Here is a 20,433-nt window from a genome sequence, read left to right on the forward strand (position 1 = left end):
AAAAATAGCCCCCAGAGAAGGGGAGAAGGAGACTATTTAAAGGACGTGGGAGGTGCGGAGCAGAGCGTAGGGAGCAAGAAGTGATCATGGCCACTTCAGAGCTGTGCTGCCAGGTGTCCGAGGAGAACCGGGAGCACCGAGAGGCCTTCTGGGCTGAGTGGAAGGATCTGACTCTGTCCACACGGCCCGAGGAGGGGTGAGTGTGGGTCCGCTGGGAGTCCTGCCTCTGTGTCCCGAAGCCTCCTCCCCAAGTCCTATGAGGCCAGAGCACAAACCCCTGAAATTTCTGGGGGTGGGGCAAGAAGAGTGCCTACTGGGAAGAGCAGAGTGGAATCCCCCCTCCTGCCCCCTGGTCCTGGCAGCCCCAGGGAGCCCCCTACACAGCAGCTTGCAGGAGCTCACTGCCCCTCCCCTCTGCTTCCAGTTGTTCCCTGCATGAGGAGGATACGCAGCGGCATGAGACCTACCATCGGCAGGGGCAGTGCCAGGCACTGGTACAGCGCTCCCCCTGGCTGGTGATGCGTATGGGCATCCTGGGCCGCGGGCTGCAAGAGTACCAGCTGCCCTACCAGCGGGTGCTACCCCTGCCTATCTTCACACCCACCAAGGTGGGGGCTGCCAAGGAGGAGCGCGAGGAAACTCCCGTGCAGCTGCGGGAGCTGCTGGCACTGGAGACGGCCCTGGGTGGCCAGTGCCTGGAGCGCCAGGATGTGGCCGAGATCACCAAGCAGCTGCCCCCTGTGGTGCCCGTCAGCAAGCCTGGGACCCTTCGTCGTACCCTGTCCCGCTCCATGTCCCAGGAAGCACAGAGAGGCTGAGAGGGACTGTGACTCAGACTCCACTGTGCCTACCCTGGGATGGCCCCTTCCTGGCTAGGACCGTGGAGGGGAGCTGCTGGCCATGGATGCTTTGTAGTTTGCCCAGAGTTGGGGGCTATGGGAAGAGGGAGCCAGAGGCCTGGATGCCTGGGTCCCCTGAGTTCCCAAAGGGAGGGGAGCAAAGACAGTGGGCACTAAGGTTGGAGAGCTGGGCGCCAGCACAGTCTAGCACCCTCAGCACCAGGAAAAGGGATAAGGGATGCTGGTGAAGGCAAGAGGTCCCTGGGAGCAGTGACCTGGGTCCAGGTTTCAGCTTTGGAGGAGGACTAGGACAAGTGTGAACGGAATGCTCTGGGATGGAGACGGAGAAGACTGGAGGGAGGGGAACGTGAAGAGGGCAGAGGCAGGGCGGGGCCCCCAGCACCCTCTGTTAGCGCTGCAATAAATGCTCAACCATGTTCCAGTCTCATCTCTTTCCTGTGGTTGTGGGGGCCAGTCCATCGATGTCCCCCCTCATGCCCCCAGCACTTCTGGGACCAGGCTGTACCTCTGAACTAAATATGGTAAAGCCTGTGGGTACACCCCATGCTTGGGGGTGGGGTGCAGGGCAGAACTGTAAACAGAGTTGCCGTCTGTCCAGTCCCCTTCCTGTGCCCTAACTCCACTGCCCAGTCCTGGCTTCCGAATTCAGTCCCTGGCACTGGGCAGTGCCCAGCATGCCAGCTGGCATCAGGGTTTGTTTAAATGATATCTCGTGGCGAACATGGAGGAGGCTAGCACCAGGACTGTCCTTGGCTGTGCCTCAGAGTGTGGATGGGGTCAGTGACCTCAAGGCCACTCAGCTGCAAATCCAGACAGAATCAATCCTGCCTGGGGTCAGGTGTGCCACCCTCCCTGACCTGAGTGGGTTTTATGGGAGGGGTTACAGGGGTCAGGTTCCTGTCTATGACCCCTGCAGCTGTCATGATGACTCATATCCCAACCTAGCTGTCTGACCCAACAAGGAGACTTTCCCCCTTGGGACAAGAAGAGAGCCCAGAGGAGGCCTGGATCAAGGGAGGCCAGAGGCTGATCTTGGCAGAGACCACTAGCCTACCCTGGGTAGAGGTGCACCTTTCTGATCCAGAGAAGTCCAGTTTCAGAAAGACCATGCACATGCAGAGAGCGGAATTGGCTTCCCACTTGGGGGGTAGGAGGGAAGACTGTAGCATCTTGCGGGCTGGATACCTGGAGCACCAAGTAAGACTTGCAGGCCTGGCTTGGCCAGCGTCCCAAAAGGAGCTAGAGTATGGGCTGGAAGAGGGGTCCAAGACCCCAGACCCACAGGAAACTGAATACGTGGACTGCGCCCCCTAGTGGCCAGGTGGCTCGAAGAATGCTCCACGTGTCACTGCACTGACCTGTGTTCCCTGTCCCGGGAAGCAGCGCGAACATCCCGAACCTTTTGTCCTTAGCCCCCAGATAAGGAGCTCGGATCCCTGGGGCCCATTATTTCGCCTGCTAAGTTCATTATCCCCGCTCGCTTCCCCTATCGCTGCTGCCATCGGACGGGAAGGGCAGAACGTGACTCTGGGGCCCCAGGCAACCGAGGCAGAGACTGGAACGGACAGTCCTTTCTAGAGGTGGGGAGGGGCACTGGAGAACAGAGATGGGATAGTGGCCTGGAGGAGGGATGGGAGTCAGGGTGACATTAATAAGGAAAGGGTGGGGGTTAGAAGGGGTGTCCTAGAGGAAGGGGAGCCAGGTAGGAGTCTGGGACCTTCCTAGAGGTGGGGACCGGGGGCAGGAGCAATTCCAAACCTTAGAAAAAAGGGATGGGGACTGGGGATGTAGCTCAGTTGGCAGAGTGCTTGACCCACCTGTACAAGGCCCTGGGTTCAATCCCCAGTACAAAAAAAGAAAAAAGAAAAAGAAAAAGAAAAAAGAAGGGATGGAATGCCAGGCAAAGGGGTGAATGGCTGCAGGGAGCTGGAGCTGATGAAGATAGAGCTGTGGGATAGGGGCTCGGGAGTCGAGGTAGGGTGCAGGATTGGGACCGGGGCAGGTGAGGCAAGGGTGCAGGGCTGCGGGAACAAGTGTGGAGCAAGGGTGGGGCAGGAACTGATGTTCCAGCGGTCGCCCCCACACCACCGGCGTGTCTGCTGCTTCGACACTAACTGAGATGGATGGGGTGGCCACCACCGGGCGCGCATGGCCCGGGGCGGCTCATCGCTCAGCCCCCGCCCCCGCAGTGGAGGGGTCGGGCGGGGGTCCGGGGGTAGATAAAGGGGCCGCCAGACTAACGGGGGACAAGGCGGGCAGTGGGGACTGGGGAAAGGGGCATAATTCAAACTTTGGGTAATTCAAACCAGCAGTATGAGCCAAGCAGACCGGAGTCACACAGCAGGTACCGACTGGGATCCCGGCCGGGCTGCGGTCGCCTCGGCCTACCAGCGCTTCGAGCCCGGAGCCTACCTGCGCAACAACTATGCTCCCCCTCGAGGGGACCTGAGTAGCCCGGACGGCGTCGGGCCTTGGAAGCTGCGCTGCTTGGCGCAAACCTTCGCCACGGGTGAGTGACAGGACACTGAGGCACCCGGGACATTGGAGTCCTGGGGACCTGTCATCAAGAAAGGGAAAGGGAAGAGAGGGAGGAAGGGAACCAACTAAATAGGGACCAAGAAACTGAGATAGGTAACAGGTGCAAGAAGAGAAAGAGGGCCTAATGCGCGGTGGCCCTGCCTGTGGTCCCAATTACTGGGGAGACTCAGGCAGGAGAAACCCTTAAGCCCAGGAGTACTAGACGACACAGTGAGAATCCGTCCTTTATTTTAATTTTTTATCAAGTGCAGAGAGAAGAGAAAGAGCAGCGCTACAGGAGAGAAGAGAAGTGGAAAGAGAAGGTGCGGGGTGGGTGAAAATGCTCAGAATTCAGAGTCAGTTGGGGAATGCAGGGAGAGAGAGTGAGATGAAGGCAGATACTGGGGAGGAAAAAAAATGGAGGAATTGCCTGGTGCAGGTCTGTAATTCCAGTGCCTGGAGGCTGAGGCAAGAGGATGGCAAGTTCAAAGTCAGCCTCAACAATTTAGCAGGCCCTGTCTCTAAATATTTTTGTAAAAAAGGCTGGGGATGTTTCTCAGTGGTTAAGCACCCCTGGGTTCAATCCCTGGTACTGAAAAGAAAAAAAAAAAAAAAAAAAAAAAAAGAGAGAGAGAGGAGGAAGTAATTGAAGAGGGAGAGAAAAGCCACCTGTCTCAGGATTGTCCCTGGTAATCCTCACTGGGGATGTAGGTTTCTAGATGTGGAACCTGAGTCTCAAAGAAGCCAAGTTCCTTTTCCAAGGCAAATCAGTGAGTGCTTGGACCCAGGACAGCCCTGTTCAGTCTAACTGCAGAGGTAATGTGTCTTCCAGAGAGACCCTCTTACCCAGGTGGAAGAGCTCAGGAGAGAGAGGGAGAAGCAGGTGAGACAGAGTTGTCTAAGGCAGAGGGTGCCTGCCTTAGGGTGCCTGGGCAGACCTGGCACAGGACCCTTTTCCTCTACTCCCCTCCCAGGTGAGGTGGCTGGCCGCACCCTCATTGATATTGGTTCAGGACCTACCATATACCAGCTGCTCAGTGCCTGCGCCCACTTTGAAGACATTACCATGACAGATTTCCTGGAGGTCAACCGCCAAGAGCTGGGGCTCTGGCTGCGCGAGGAGCCAGGGGCTTTCAACTGGAGCGTGTACAGCCAGCACGTCTGCCTCATTGAGGGAAAGGGGTAAGGGCTGGAGGTGGGGGCAGGCCTTCCCATGGAGTGGCTGGAGGGGAGCAGCAGAGACTGAATGGGGCAGTCCTGAGCCTTACTTGTGCCCCCTGCACAGTGAGTCCTGGCAGGAGAAGGAGCGCCAGCTACGAGCCAGAGTGAAGCGGGTCCTGCCTATTGATGTGCACCAACCCCAGCCCCTGGGCATTGCCAGCCTGGCGCCTCTGCCTGCTGATGCCCTAGTCTCTGCCTTCTGCCTGGAAGCTGTGAGTCCAGACCTTCCCAGCTTTCAGCGGGCCCTGGACCACATCACCACTCTGCTCAGGCCTGGGGGACACCTCCTCCTCATTGGGGCCCTAGAGGAGTCATGGTACCTGGCTGGGAAGGCCAGGCTGGCAGTGGTGCCTGTGCGTGAGGAGGAGGTGAGGGAGGCCCTGGTGCTCAGTGGCTATGAGGTACGGGACCTTCGCACCTACATCATGCCTACCCACCTCCGGACAGGCGTGGATGATGTCAAGGGCATCTTCTTTGCCTGGGCCCAGAAGAAGGTGGGGGTGGAGGTGTGAGTGTCCAGTGTGCCCAATGCCCTGTGGTCCTCACCTACCAGGTTCCCTTATTACTTGTGTGGCACCTAATAAAGAAATCATTCCGTACAGTCAAGTGTCAGTACCATCTGTGACTTTCTTGTGAAGCAACAAGGGTGCAGAGTTCTCTTCTGAGTATAAGGGTGTGGGAGGCATCAACCCTAGCCTTTCTTCTTTTCCAGAAGTTTCCATGAAGGTAGCTTTCTGTACTACTCATTCTTCCTAAACTAAGGAAGGCCTAGCTCAGGGGAGCTCATTTGGTACCTGTTGTATGCCAGGCTCTTGTATCTGTCATGTCACTCAGTCATTTCATTCAGTGGTGGACCCTGTTAGCCTATTTCCAGGTGAAGCTCAGAGAGGTTAAGTAAAAGGTTAAGTAACAAGCAGTAGTGGAGCCTGCAGACCCAAAGCTGAAAAGCAGGGAGACAAGATTGCCAGGTTCTGGGTGTGTATGGGGAGTATTACAATCCAGGCCTGGGATGTGAGAAAGAAAAAAAACAGTGCCAGCTCCCTCCCCCAGGCTGGACTTGAACCCTGCCCAGCTCTGCATCTGGTCCCTACCATTCCCACCCCCAATGCCTAGGTAGAGATCCCACCTCTGTCTACTGCCTCCAGCCAGCTCTTCCTTCCTTCCAGCCTACCCTATGCACACAAATGAACTGAAAAAGGGAGGGTGAGGGGAACTGGTTTATTAAGCATCATCCTCACTACCATCCTGCCTTCAAATAGTTTTTAGTATCAAAAGAACCTCACATGGGCCACCTAAGTTTCTGAGGTTAGAGTTTTAGCATAGCTCCCTATGCTAGGGAGCAGAGATAGAGCAAAACAACAGTATTCTGGCTTCAATTGCAGACTGCCTTCAGGATGGAAAGTTTCTGAAGCCACATACCCTATCCTTGTGGGGCAAGGGAATGCCAGGACTGCTGGCAATTGCTAGGGGTCACCTTTATCAGGACACAAGCATAGTGTGGTTCCTGCCTTCCCTGGGGTCACCCTGGAATAGTGAGTGCCTCTGGGGATGGCAGAAACCAGACTCAACCACAGTTCTCTTCCCTTGTCCCTAGAATTCACGGTGCAACCCGCCAACCCACACACCAAAATCCAGGCTGTGGCAAAGGGGCTAGAGCAGGGAACTGGGGAGGAAAGGCCAAACATGCTAGGTGAGGAGACAGGGAGACTGAAGAAGGCCCAGGATCCCCATTTTCCTTCTTCACTCTGCCCCCAGGAGCTAGTACTGATCTTAAATTATGAGGGGGCCCTGTGAGGTTTGGAGGGGAATGGCAAAGGGGGCACTGGACAGGCAGGCATACAGCCTGGACCCCCAGACTCCATCCTGCCTGAGGCCTTGGGCAGAGCTGGTGATTGGTGATGGTGACTTGATTCCCATCCTGCTCCCAATTCCCAGCACTGCATGGCACGTTCACTTGCATTTACACTCACCTCAGACACACCCACAAGCACACTCACACTCAATCTATGCATATTCCCCAAACCCACATATACCTAGCTGCCCTCGAACACGCACAAACACTCTATACTACACACTTAGGCCCGAGTGCAGTAGCTTGTGCACATGCATGCTGTCTCTTACACACACGCAGAGCCATGCTCGCTACCCAGTCACCTCTGTACTTGGCCTGCCCATGCTCTCCTATACATTCACACATAAGCTCCCAACCAGAACAGCATCAGATTCTTGTCCTGCCCTCTGGAGTCCTGGCACCAGAACAGCATCAGATTCTTGTCCTGGGCCCTCTGGTGTCCTGGCTCAGAGGGATGTGTGGTGTGGTCTCCTGGGAGCCTGGCTGGGGCAAAAGTCATGGTGAAACCCCTCCCCAGTCCCAATCCCAGCAGGTTAGTCCCTCTAAGACTGGCCTTAAAACCGGGTAGCCAAAGAGCAGGCCTCTAGCACCACCTAGTGGTGCCCCAAAGCAGGGTGCCAATAATAGAAGGGGACCCCACTGGATCCCTAAGGGCCTTCCTCTCAGTGGGACTCAGAACACAGTTCTATCCCAGTTCAGCTCCAGGAACCAGAGGGGCTGCCCATTCTGTGACCCCAGATGATAGGTGTGAGGCCATCCCTAGGGCAGGCTCCAAGCCCTGTGAGGGCCAGCCAAGGGTGGGCAGCTACATGATTCTGGGCCCACACTCCTCATGTCCAAGTTCAAGAAACTAAAAGGAGAAAACAAATCATCTGAAGGTGGAAGGGGGAAGGAGAAGCCAGTAGGAAAGGACCAGATGACTCCAAGTGTCTTCAGGCCAGCTTGAACTTGGCTTCTGATTCCTTCAGCAGGTACAGGCTGTCATCTTCCAGGAAGCTGCGGGCCAAGGGAGGAGCCCACTAAAGAACCCAGCTCTAAAGCTCCCTGGGCAAGGGGGGTAAGTGCAGGCAAGCGGGAAGGGGTGAGAGGGTACATGGGGTCCCCAGTCTCTTCTAGGACCTGTCAAGGGATTGGGCACAAGGAAGGCAAACACCGGGCAAGGGATGACACCAACCTGAAAAAGAGGATGTGAACAGGAATGGTGCTGATGTGCCAGATGGCATGGGCGTCCAGGACCCAGAAGAAGGGTGGGAAGTCAAGCAGCTCCAGCAGGGACAGCCCCTGCAGCAGCAAGACCACCACCACACACTTGCGCACATGCGGCAGCCTCCGGTGGTTCCGTAGGCACCAGGTCAGCCACCACACCACATTCACCAGACCTGGGTGCCACAGGCAGGACAGGCTTACTCTCTGGGCCCCTCCCTCAGGCCACCCCTCCTGTGCTCTCTGACCCTGGGAACATCCTCAGACACTCCTCCCAGCCTCCCCTCTCTCCCACTTCAAATTCTCCCCCTTCCTCCCTGCAAGTCTCTCTCTAGAACCTTCTCTTCTGAAGAGAGAAGGGCCACCCACCATGCCCACCCCAAAGTTCTGCAGATGGCCCAACCCAACGCCTCAGTTCTGTCTCACCGAAAGCCACGTTAGCCGCCAGGTTGTAGCCATAGTCAAAGTGCACGAGGCTCAAGTAGGAGACATGTGTGGTCAGCAGCAGCAGCAGGAAGGCCCGGAAGGCTCTGGCCACGGCCGGGTACTGCAACCCCACAGTCCTGCCCACCACCCAGAGCTGCTTAGGTGGTGGCAGGTGGCCCGTCACCAGAGCAGCCCTCCCTGAAGTTCTCCTCCCCCAACATCAGTGAGTTCACTAAAGCTACTGCCCTTTCCCCCACCAAAACAGGCCGATGGGGCAGAACTCCACCCACCCCACCCCCGGGGCCTTGGCCAAGTGCTGCAGGTCCCTGTGAGGAGCCAGGGCACCCAGCCCTCTGCAGAACCCCCATCTAGGACAGCAGGGATGTGTGGGAGACCAAAGAAGGCAGCCCTGGGGCAGCATCCCCTTTTTGACCCTGGCCCTGAGTCTGTCCCTGCAGCCACCAATACAGGCATACCTGACGCAGCACAAGTAGACTGAGTGGAGGATGACAGTGGAGGCACAGAAGTAGTCCATTTTCTGAGGACAAGGGGAGCCCATGAGTGTCGCTGGAGACTGAACAGCTTTGTGGCCCAGATGAGCCACTGTGGGTGGAGGAAGGGAGGGGAAGGGGCCTGACCTTGCAGTCAGAGGGGTCTCTTCTCCGGCTCATTCTGCCTATTGCCGTTTCACTGTGGAGGTGACAGACTGACCCTTGTGCTCACAGCCTACAGTGTGCTGCTCAGCAGCGGGCTCTGCCAGGCTGTGGGGCAGGAGAACCTACCATCGACGCCCAGTGCCTGAGTCTGTTAGCTGTGCGCTCTACCCTGACTGCAGCCCCTCACTCACCAGGTGGCCCTGAGCAAATGATTTCACGTCCCAAGGCTCAGCTGCCTCATGGTTAGAGCTAACCATCAGACCTACCTCGCCAGGCTGGGAAGCTCGAGTGTGTTATTAGAATGCCCAGCCAAGGGCAGCTGCACTCCCGAGCCCTGCTCTGCCACCCCCCCCCACCCCGGGCTCTCGGGGACAGTCTCATGCAGGAGAGGGAAATGGGGGCTCTCACCTCTGTGAGGTCAGTGTCCCTGGTGTGGAAGACTGTAGACCAGAACCAAGCATTGAGGGACACCTGAGGATGGAAGGGCCAATGAACATGTTGCCCCAAGGTTGGGAGACCCCAGGGTCCCTCTCCACCTCATCTTTAGGAAAGGGCTCTGGTGGCCAAGAAATGTGCTTTCCCATGCCCCTGGAGCCCCACCCCCAGCAAACTTGTGTCCCCCATCCAGGCCCAGTCCAGTCCCCTCAGGTCAACTCCCCATAATCCCCAGCCCCTAAGGCCATGGAGGAGGGGTTGGGGGGCTGCAGCCTCCACAAGTTCTAGCCTGGCCTGGGAACCAGTTCTGGCAGAGCCAAGATCCTTGGTTACTCAATCACTAAGACAACAGGCCGCAGGGGCCTCACCTCCTCCCCCAACTGCCAGGTGATGACAGCCCCACCCGGGCCCAGGGGAGCTGGTGACCTCAGCCTCTGGGGGCGGGAATGAGGTGGGTGGGGTGGAAAAGGCTTGAGCCAGCTTGGGGCGTGCCCCAAAAGCAAGCAAGGCAGGGAGATCCAGCAGATCCCACTGGGCCCAGTCCTAGGACCAGGACTCCAGTGGCAGTCTAGCCCAGCTTCCTCCTGGCTGGGCCGGCCTGACTTGCCAGACCAGAGCTGCTCTTAAGACCTGGGCGGAGCAGGGCAGGAATGAAGGGGCTGCAGTGGGCAGGGTCCAGGGGAATATCTGAGGCCTTCTTCCTGGAAATTAAATGCATGGAGAGAGTAAGAATCATCCTGTAAATGAGCCCCAGGTCTTCTGGGAGGTGGTGCTGGCACTTTCTTCGGGGAGGGGTGGGCTGAGGAGCAGTTACAAATAGCAGCAGGGAAGCCAGGGACAGACAGTCCCAGGAAGAAAGAGCAGGGGCCAGGCCTGGCCTGCCCCGGAGCTGGGGAGGGGTGTCCAGGGTGGGCCCGGCCTGCCGGACATGGAAAAGGCTGCGCACTTAGGTGCCAGGACAACTGGCCAGGCAGAGGGCAGGGGGAGCAAGGGAAGAAGCCTCTCTGTAGGGCCTGACAGGCCTGGGGAGCGGAGGGGGGTGGGGGGACCCAGGGTGGAGGCAGGGCAGGGCTCAGTGGCAAAGCCAGCCAGGCACCCTCATGCTGCCAGGCTGCAGAGGCCCAAGATCTCCCCTGGGACCTGTCACCAGCTGGCTTGAGTGGTCTTCAGTGCCTTCCTGCCCTGAGGGAAGGCCATTCTGCCCCTTCCACCAGTCTCGAGGCTCCTCCCCAGGGACAACATGGAGGCACAGTCTGGAGCTAGGAAGTGAGTCTACCTCTGGTGGCTTCTTTGGACACTCCCCCAGAGTCTGTGGGGTGTATGGTAAACGTGGGGAGACGAGCAGGCCCTGGGCTGGACACAGGGCCCAGGCAGTCACGCAGACCAGGCACAGGGACATCCTTAGAAAGGACAGTGTCCCTGGAACCAGTGTGGGGAGGAGGAGGGGAAGACAGCAAGGACTGGCAGCCAGCCAGGCCTCCTTGTCACCCACAACAGGAAGGGGGAGGTGACAAGAGGACTGAGCTAAGTGGCGGTTGGAACACTAAAAGCAGGGGTGGAAGTGCACTGGCCAAGCTTCAGCTCCACACAGGGCAGGGCTTTGGGTCCCTTGTCCACCTGCCTTCCCAGAGTGCCTTCCACTTACAGAGACCCACCTGAAGCTTGGACTCTGCACCCCTGAGATGGCCCTTTTCCCCTGGGAGTGTCCCATATGGGGCTCCTCTTCTGACCCTTCCCTCAGACTTGGGAAGTTGTGTCATTAACAATGCAGCCCCTAGAGCCAGACTGCCAGGGTTCAAATCCTGGCTCTGCATTTCCTGTGTGTCCTTAGGCAAGTTATTTAGCCTTGCTGTGCCTCAGTTGTCTCATCTGTAAAATGGGAATAATATCAGTGTAGATCAGGATTGAGTGAGCACCTGTACAAACACAGCATGCAACATGGTGTCCAGGATGGGGTTTAAAGCCTTAGTTGCTATTTTCTTTATCGGTGGGCCAGCATGGAACTCTCACAGCTCTCCCATAGCCCAAAGGCCACCGAGAAGAAGTCTGCCTCTTAATCTCCCACCAGGCTAAGGTGGTCTAGGCTGAGAAACTGGTCTCCCCTGCTGCTAGCCCACCCCCACAGGTGCAGGCCGGAGACAGAAAAGTACAGAGTCTTTACAATGAGACAGACCCTGAGCTCAAGTACTGCTCCAGCCCCTAAACAACTGTGTTTTCTTCTGTTTTGTTGGATTTTGTTTTTTGGGATAGGGACTCACTATGTTGCCCAGACTGGCCTCGAACTCCTGGGCTCAAGCGATCCTCCTGCCTCAGCTTCCCTAGGAGCTGGGAGGTCAGCTGTGTGCCGCCCTGCCCAGCTTACCTATGTTCTTGGACAAGTAACTGAGCTTCAGCTATTTGTTCACCTAGGAAATGGGGTTAGAAACAACACTTCCTCCACAGGAGGGCTGTGAGGATGATGTCACAAAGGCCTGGCATGGAGCAGCCACTCCAGAAAGGGCCACTACTATCACTGCTGGCCTACGGCGGGGATTCCATAAATGTCCATGTCCTACATCATGTACAGGCAGACCTCCACCATGCATCCCCATTCTCCTTTCCTCAAGGGTCACAAAGTTCAAGGTCAGACTATGGGGCAGAAGAAGGCCCCTGGATCCCAGACTGTAGATGCCTCAGCTGTGAGAAGAGCCCCTTGCTCCCTGCTCCTGAGCCACAATCCCACCAGTATGGACCTAACAGATCCTGTTTCTCTTCAGAGTTTGTAATCAAGACACAAGCAAAGGGGACAGATGGATGTGGAAGGAAGGGACAGTCCCAAGATACAAATATACCACTACTCCCAGGCTTCTCGGCCAGGCCCTAGTGGGATGGGAGGGGCAGACAGTGTAACTGGCCAGGAGGGTGATGGCTGGGCCCAAGGCACTAAGAACTCTGTGCAAACACTGAGAAAAGGAGGCAGCCAGGGGTAGGGAGCCAGTGTGGGTGGGGATGAGGGGGACAGGAAAAGCTGGTGGGGGGAGCAGGAGGCTGTTTCAGTCTGTTGGAAAATAAGAAAATTGAGACAAAAATATCACAGCCGTGAAACTGGTTGGATGCCAAGTGAGCCAGATCTGTCAGGAATTCGACCCCAGTGCTAAGCCCCAGTGCTAGGGGCTGTCATTGACACCGTAGTGGTGGGGACAAGTGAGTCTTTAAATAGCTCCGTGTCTCAGAAGTGGGGGAGGTAGAATGTTAAATATGATGCCTACTGCCCCCACCACCGAGGCCACAGTGTCTCGCTCCATGCCTCAGGCAAGACAAGCCTGTCCCAGCTCACTCCTGAGAGATAGAGGCTTTTTCCAAAGAATTCCTTGATTTTCTGTTCCACTGTCTTATCTGATGGTCAGGAAGTCCTTCCTGAAGTCTACCATCATTCTGCTATATCCTCAGCCTATCTTTTCTCATAGTTTCCTCAACAGGGATGATATAATCAGTGCCTACCTCCACAAATCATACTACAGAGACAGACTGGATTCCCTGCCATTCTTTGTTTCACTCTTGTACGTGGGGGCTTTTCCCCACTAGATAAAGGGATGAAAAATTGGTTTACCCTTCTAATTTTGGCAAAGAGCCAGGGCCCCCTGCTCCGTGAAGTCCAAGGGCCACAGTGTACAGAGCTTCGGTGGGCTCCTCAGCTCTGCCTGGCTGCTGCCCAGCCCAAGCCCAAGCCTACAGAGGAATGCAGTGGCTGCCTTATGTTTTTTAAAAATATTTATTTTTTTAGTTGTAGATGGACATAATGCCTTTTATTTATTTATTTATTTATTTTATGTGGTGCTGGGGATCGAACCCAGGGCTTCACACGTGGTAGGCAAGCTCTCTGCCACTGAGCTACAGCCCCAGCCCAGGGGCTGCCTGATACAGCTTTGGCACAAGAGTTTCCTTGTCTCCCAGAGAAAAAGCCTGAGACACCCCTCCTGTAAGACTAACCTGGAGTAGGTGAGGGGCCTTCCCACCTGCAGCCAACAGAAATCAGGGGCCCCACTCACTCCAGAAGACCCAGCCAAGGACAAAGTCCATTGTCACACCCTCTGAATGGCTTGGGATCCCTCCCTCCTACAGAAACACACACAGGCTCAAGATCAAATGTAAAATCCAACTAGATCATCAAAGTGGTACGGGCTCTGAGGATATGTCCCTTGAGGGCCTGGGGGTGGCATGAGAAGGACCCCAAACTCAGAATCCCATATTCTGTAGGGTACCCTCTCCCACCTCAACGTCCCTGGGGTCCTTTTCTAAGTGTCCTTGGTCACAATGGACTGCAGGGTATCCTTGGGAGGGGTGACCCCTTGCTAAGACGGAAGCTGAACTGCTGATACCACTGAGACAAAAGACCCAAGAAACAAGGAGATCAAGACCAGAGTTGTGACGTGACTAGTGGTTTCTAGCACATTTTAGGCAGGCAAGGGCTGGGACCTTCTGAGGATCCCTTGGACCTGAGGCCCTATCATGCAGGCTTTGAGCACTGCTCAGAGTGTTCAGGCACAGCTGTCCCACGTTCTCCAAGAGAGAAGGAGGCAAAGGGGAGATACAGGCAGTGAGCCCAGACAAGCAGTGTCCCTGAAGAATCCCAAGGGAAAGGGGACAGGTGTAACCTCCTCACTTTCCTACTTTCCTGGCCAAGACCAAATTCCCTTCCCTGTGACAGGCCTACACAGGAAGTGGTGGCTCTATCTCACCCATGCCCAAAACCATGTGTGCCAAGCCCCTGCCTAAAGCAGAAGCTCTACCCCCACCTGGCATTTGGCCCTCTCTGCTCCATTTCATCTCCCTCTGTTCCTCTTCTCACGGCCACACTGCAGCCAAGCTGACCAATCCAAGCTTGCCTCGTAGGTCCCATGTGTCATTCCCCAGCCCTTAGCTAGGAATGCTGGAAATGCCTGCATCCTATCTCCTCTCCCCCAGTGTGTCTGTGTCTAAGCCTTACCAGGCTTGCAATTCCCAATGACACCTCACCCCCTCCCTGGGCTTCCCTGGCACCAACCAGAGGATGGGATCTCTTTGGCTCCTGGGTTCAGCCTGTGTCCTGCCACCAGGGCTGGCTGGATCTGTATTCACACTATGCTCGGCTCCCTGGGGCAGGGGCTTCAGCCCCACAAGTGCAAATTCCTGCCTCTGCCCACATTGACCAGTGCTCAACCAACATTCCTCACAGGACATGCAGGCAGCCATGGAGAGGTGCTGAGCCCTCAGGCCCTGGAGTCAGACAGTGCTGGAGGCTATTCATTGCCACTGACTTGGTAGCTCTCACTCAGGCACAACTGAGCTACACCCCCAGCCCTCTTCTGCTCAAATTTACCTGGTAACTTTCACTCATCATTCCCATCTTTCCTCCCATCCCCTTCCTCAGGGAAGCCTCCTGACTGCTCTGTGATGGTCCTGCCCCTTTCACATACCCTACAGCTCTTTTTCTTGGGGGTGGCGGTACCGGGAATTGAACTCAGGAGCACTCGACCACTGAGCCATATCCCCAGGCCTATTTTGTATTTTATTCAGAGACAGGGTCTCACTGAGTTGCTTAGTGCCTTGATAAATTGCTGAGGCTGGCTTTGAACTCGCGAAACTCCTGCCTCAGCCTCCCAAGCTGCTGGGATTACAGGTATATGTCACTGTACTCAGCTTACTTTTAGTTTTGAGACAAGGTCTTGCTAAATTGCCCAGTTGGCCTTGAACTTTTGATGCTCCTGCCTCAGCCTCCCTGGTAGCTGGGTTTTTAGTCATGTACCACTGTGCCCAGCTTCCACTGCACCTTTTCATTACTGTACTTTTAAATTCAATTGTATGATTGTGTGATTAGTACCACAGGGCAGGAACCTATCTTTTTATTTTTTATTTTTTTTGAGAATTTCAATATTTATTTTTCAGTTTTCGGAGGACACAACATCTTTGTTTGTATGTGGTGCTGAGGATCGAACCCGGGCCGCACGCATGCCAGGCGAGCACGCTACCGCTTGAGCCACATCCCCAGCCCCTATCTTTTTAAATATACTTTTGGATCCTCAGCACCCAACAAAGTGCCTGGCACATATATAGTACATGCTAAATATGTGAATGAATGGTGGCTTTGATGGCATGAAGGTGAGTGGGAACTTTTTCCTTAAGGTCTAGCAGGGAAGCTCTGATCTAGAGACAATCTCTGCAATATCTTACTTTTGACCCCACCCCAAGGTTGTCACAGTTCACATCTGTGCTTTAGTCCATTTTTTTCACACAGTTCCAGGCCCTGGATACTGGTTCTTCAAAGAGTAGTCTCACCGTGAGGCTGAGAGCCCTTTTGTATTTGGATGGTACACACCCTGGGATATACTAAGACCAGGGTGAGCTCCAGAAAGAGTGCTATAGCTGCTACTACCTACAGGCCTGGGCTGGAACTGGGATCACTCCAAGTTCTCCAGAGTGGACCTCTGCAAAGCCTATGGTCCCAGCCTCTCCCTGCTGCCTGTCTCTCTTCTGTGCTCATAAACTGCCCTACTGGGTCTTTTAGTGGCTTCTTCTGAGGACAAGAAAAATGTTTCTTTCTTCCTTCCTTTCCAAACAGCCTTCTAGACTGTTCTAAAAAGGTAAAGCTTGACTCAGCACCTTCCCGTCTTTCTCACCAGGGCTGACCACCCCATAGCTGCAACTTCAGCCCTGGAAACAGAGGAGAAGCTGGCTGGGCGGAAGCCCTGTCAGGTGTCAGTGGGAATCTCAGAGTTCCTCCTTCCTAGATAAAGTGTACAGCGGGAATCCCACCAGGTTACCTACCCAGGCGAAGGCCACACAGGTGTGGTACATAGGAGAGGAGGCTGGCACGGAAGTGCGGTAGCGGCAGAGCATCATCAGACTGGCCAAGCCATTGAGGAAAGAGGCCAGGGCAGAAGCTGGCTCTTGGAAGAACAGGAACCGGGAGAAAGGCCACTGAAAAAGGAGCAGATGGAGGGGACCTGAGGGACAAGCAACCCAATCTTTTTTATTTGGGGGAGGGCTCTGGGGATGGAATCCAGGACCTCATGCATTCTAGACATGTGCTCTACTACTGGTCTACATCCCCAGTCTTTTTCTTTTTCCTTTTTGGTACTCTGGATTGAACCCATGGGAACTTTACCACAGAGCACAACCTCAGTGGTACTTTGGAGACAGGTTCTCACTAAGTTGCTGAGGCTAGCCTTGTATGTGCAATTCTCCTGATTCAGCCTCCTGAGTCACTGGGATTATAGGTAAGTGCTACTGTACCTAGTTTCAATCAATCTTTTCTTGACATGCTGCATCTATAGGTCTTAGTTCTGAATTTTAGTCAAAGCCTCTGATTCTCTCCAGGTCAATTCTTCTCTCCAGTCCCTGGTTAAGGATAGGATCCCCTATCCTGGACAACATGCACAACTCTGTCAGCCCCATCTCTGGGGATACCAGTGGGATGACTTATGGCGTAGCAGAAACAGTACAGACCTGCTATCCAGAAACAGGTCCCAATCCCTCCTCTGCTACTGACCCAGTGCTCTGAGTATCACCTTACTCTGTGGCAAATTGGGGAGAATAATTTCTGTTAACCTCAACAAGTTAGAATGAGATAATACTGGATTAAAAGGCACCAGAAAAAAATTGCCTCACTGGGCAATCTGAGGGATATTACTATTGATCCAGATATGTATTGGAGAAACATGTCATAGTGGGGCAAGGAATTTGTCCCTGAAGCAAGATGGGCACCTCAAGAAGTTGGAGGCTCCAAAGCTTTTCAGATCTTGTTACTCAATATTCAGAAGCAAAACACATTGGTCTCATCAGATGCTATGAAAACCAACAGATTCTGAGAAGAACAGGTACCTGCCTTAAATACATATCTGTCACCCATACCTCAAATAGCTTAGACAGTGTTGGCCAACTTCAAGGCATCTTACTCCCACCATATAATTGCCATATCCTTCCGTGACCCTCCAACTCACCTTGCCATGGAACTGAGGCACTCTGTGACCATCCTGGAGGTACATGTCAACAGTGACCCACATACATTCATACTTACAGTCGTCATGACAAGTCCAACCTGAAACAGACAAATGTGGTTTGTGTACTCTCCAGCCCAGGGAGGTGTAGAGGGGGTGTGAATGGAGTCCAAGCACAAATGCAGGCCAAGAGAGCCTGCAGGTTGGAGAGAATCAGAAGAAATTCCAAAATTCTAGCTTCCCACTTGGAGAGAAGAGAGATAGTGGACACAAGGGCCAGGGATGTGTATATATGTAACTGTAATCTAGGGTTGGGTATGCAGTGAGCAAATAGAGATATTTCATCTCCTTTTGTCCAAGATGGAGATCTTGGCATCTGATGGCCTTATCTATGGAGAATTGGGTTTATGTCTGACCTACCTCAACAAGGGATTTACTTTTATTTACCAGGGAGGAGTCCTTGCTGTCTTGTCCCTGCTATGAAAATAAACTCAAATCCTTCATCCTGACCTGAGGTCCTAAACCACCTTTCCATCTTTACTGCCACTACTCCTTTTCATGCTCCTTGCTCCCTGGGTAATCCAAGCTGCTGGGAGTGCCCAGGTCTTCCCAGGACACTCACTTTCTCTATTCCCTCTGTCTAGAATAGAAAGGGGTAGAAAAGAAGACAGGCTTGTGGTCAAATAAGTCAGAACTGGAAACTATTTACCACCCATATGACCTCAGGCTGGGTATTTAACTACCACATCTAGGATTAGAGAAACTACTTCAAAGAGTGGTGGTGAAAGTTAACTGACCTATTGTGACATCTATCACATGGTAGGTGCTCAGTTTGTTGGTTCCTTGCCCAATACAGTCATGGGTGTAAATTTAATGTAAACATCTGGAAGACCCTCTTCCACAAAATATTCCCAGATGATCCCTTCCCTACCCCCTCAGAGCTAGAATTCCTTCCTTCCTCTCCCAAATACATCTAATGCTTAATTTAAAGGTCCTTTAGGACTCAAATCATTCTGTTTGGGAAGGCTAAGGACTGAAAGCTCCAAAGATTAAGACTTTGGTCTGATTACTGTGTCATTCCAGGGCCTTGTATGCAGTTAGTACTTAATAAATAACGGGTCTGACATAGTAAACATAAAGTAAAAGCTTGTGGGAAAGTCAGACAGCTGATGAGACCCCCATAACCCTGAAGCCAACCACACTTACAAGAGACCGGGAGGGGAAACTAAGGGTCAAAGATCGCAGAACAACTAGGGTGTAATGGGCGGGGCCACAGTCAAGTGGGCGTGGCTTATGGTGGGTGGGGCTTACCTGCCAGAGTCATGTAGATTGGCTGGCGGGAGCGGAAGTGCCTCAGTGCGCCCCCCGAGCAGTTCCGCTCCTCGCACCGAAGCACGCAGTCGCGGTACACCGGCTCGCGGTCGCCCTGAGAGCCGCTTGCTAGCGCGGCTGCTCCGGCTAGTAGTACCAGCCGCGCCGCGCGGCCGGCCATACTGTAACTCTGGCTGGCCTCCGAGGGAGGAACTTAAGAGCCTGTGACGCCTTCACTTCCGGAGTAACCGGAAGTACCTGTCATCTCCGTTATACTCTACGCTGATGTCCGCCTACTTTAAATGAAGGTTCCCGGATTTTTGTGGGCGCCTGCCCCGCCCCTCGTCCCATAGCTATCTGCATATATTGAATCGAGAGTTAAGGGAAAGGGGACTCCTGGTGGGTTCAGGAGTGATTTTTTTTTTCTCCTCTAGGGGCTCTTTTTGTTTGGAATAGGGCTAATTCTGTCACCAGCTCTGTTGGATTTCAGTTCCCAAATGTACCTGGCACTGTTTACTTACTTCTCTCCATCTCTTCTGGCACCACCTTGGTTAAAGACGTTATCATTTGTCCTTGAGACAGCTGCAGTAGCCCCTCAAAGCGTTTCCTTGTCTACTTTTGCATCCTCCAATCCGAGATCCATTTCTAAAACTCAAATTTGATTACGTCATTTTCTTTTCTTAGAGTTCTTTACTAGTTTCCCATGATTGCCTTCAGGATAATAAAATACAAACTTCACAAGCCTTGCATAATCTGGCTCCTGCCCTCTAGTCTTCACTTTTTTGCTTCAGATCCTCTTCAAAGGGCCATGTTTTTCAAGTCTGTCTTTGTTTTATTTGTATCACTCTCTCACTCTTGATTACCCTTCCATTGTTAATTCAAACACCAACTCCTAGGGTGATTGTTAACACCTGGAGGGTGATACAATGGTCTGTTTTACCCACAAGGGAGGAATAGGGTATCTCTCCTGATTTTTTGTTGTTGTTTGTTTGTTGTTGTTGTTTGTTTTGGGAATGGGGAATTGAACTGGGGGGGGCTCTCGACCACTGAACCACATCCGCAGTCCTGTTTTGTATTTGGAGACAGGGTCCCACTGAATTGCTTAGCGCCTCACTTTTGCTGAGGTTGGCTTTGAACTCATGATGCTCCTGCTTCAGCCTCTCCAGCCGCTGGGATTTCAGGTGTGTGCCACCTGCCCATCTGCCTCTCCTATTTTGCTTACTTCTCTACCTCCAGCACTAGCATAAAACTAGACTTAAGGAGCTAAGTGCACTTTCTTCTTTTAATGAATGAACAACATAACACTGGTTACTTAAATCTGGAGCTGCTAAATCACCAGCATGCTTACATACTGAGATAGAAAAACTGTAATATTTGAGGAAAAAATCAAGGGAGTCCATTGGAAATAGGATGCTTGCTTTGGTAACTCCTCATACCTCCCACAACGACCACCAGCACCCACTCACTCAAGCAAATCTCATTGAAGCATTGAAGTCAGGTAGCTAATGACTGCCTTTTCTCCTCCCCCACTCTTTGACTCCTTGTCAGATTGTTCCTTTGTATCCTGGAGAGGGAGTTAGGATTGGGGAGGTAGTGGAATAAGCAAGAAGTTAACATCTGCCTCCATTCATTCAGTCACCTAGCAAACATATCCTGAGTCCTTAGCTCTAGCACTATGCCACTAAGTAAAGCCAGGACACACAATTCACGTTTTATTTTCTGTGGATGGCACTTTTTCAAGTTAATATGACTTGAATAATGTGTCCTGGAGCTAAGCACCTAGTTGATACTGAGAAGCTGAAATGAATAAAACAATTGTTCAGCCCTTCGTTAGCTGATTGGAAACAATCAAGTGCCAATACTTCTTTGCATTTGACCTATTAGCCCTTTCATAACAATTTTTTTCATTTTGTCCTTACAGTGTTGGGATGAATATTTTTATGAAGATCCTCATTTAAAGATGAGGACATTTGGGATCAAAGAGGATGAAGTCTTGT

At 53.4% G+C, this 20,433-nt stretch overlaps 3 protein-coding genes across 3 annotated transcripts; 2 read left to right on the top strand and 1 right to left on the bottom strand.

The window, feature by feature from the left end:
* Positions 1–38: 38 nt before the first annotated feature.
* Tcap (titin-cap) lies at positions 39–1,276 on the top strand. The gene is made up of 2 exons (XM_046420492.2): positions 39–196; positions 425–1,276. The coding sequence occupies exons 1-2, from the start codon at positions 87–89 to the stop codon at positions 816–818; spliced, it is 504 nt and encodes a 167-aa protein (XP_046276448.1). The 5' UTR covers positions 39–86; the 3' UTR covers positions 819–1,276.
* A 1,874-nt stretch (positions 1,277–3,150) lies between these two features.
* On the top strand, positions 3,151–5,189 carry Pnmt (phenylethanolamine N-methyltransferase). The gene is made up of 3 exons (XM_046420557.2): positions 3,151–3,369; positions 4,352–4,559; positions 4,663–5,189. Exons 1-3 carry the CDS (start codon positions 3,174–3,176, stop codon positions 5,108–5,110), a joined length of 852 nt encoding a protein of 283 aa, XP_046276513.1. The 5' UTR covers positions 3,151–3,173; the 3' UTR covers positions 5,111–5,189.
* Positions 5,190–5,802: 613 nt separating this feature from the next.
* Pgap3 (post-GPI attachment to proteins phospholipase 3) lies at positions 5,803–18,662 on the bottom strand. Its single transcript, XM_046420556.2, has 8 exons — positions 18,437–18,662; positions 17,129–17,226; positions 15,954–16,106; positions 9,144–9,206; positions 8,556–8,617; positions 8,080–8,216; positions 7,625–7,829; positions 5,803–7,446 (listed from the first exon to the last, which is right to left on the bottom strand). Exons 1-8 carry the CDS (start codon positions 18,615–18,617, stop codon positions 7,383–7,385), a joined length of 963 nt encoding a protein of 320 aa, XP_046276512.1. The 5' UTR covers positions 18,618–18,662; the 3' UTR covers positions 5,803–7,382.
* Between the last annotated feature and the right edge of the window lie 1,771 nt (positions 18,663–20,433).

Source organism: Marmota monax, unplaced genomic scaffold (assembly GCF_021218885.2).
Source record: "Marmota monax isolate L192 unplaced genomic scaffold, Marmota_monax_Labrador192_F-V1.1 WCK01_AAM20220418_F8-fsc00064, whole genome shotgun sequence".
Classification (NCBI taxonomy): domain Eukaryota; kingdom Metazoa; phylum Chordata; class Mammalia; order Rodentia; family Sciuridae; genus Marmota; species Marmota monax.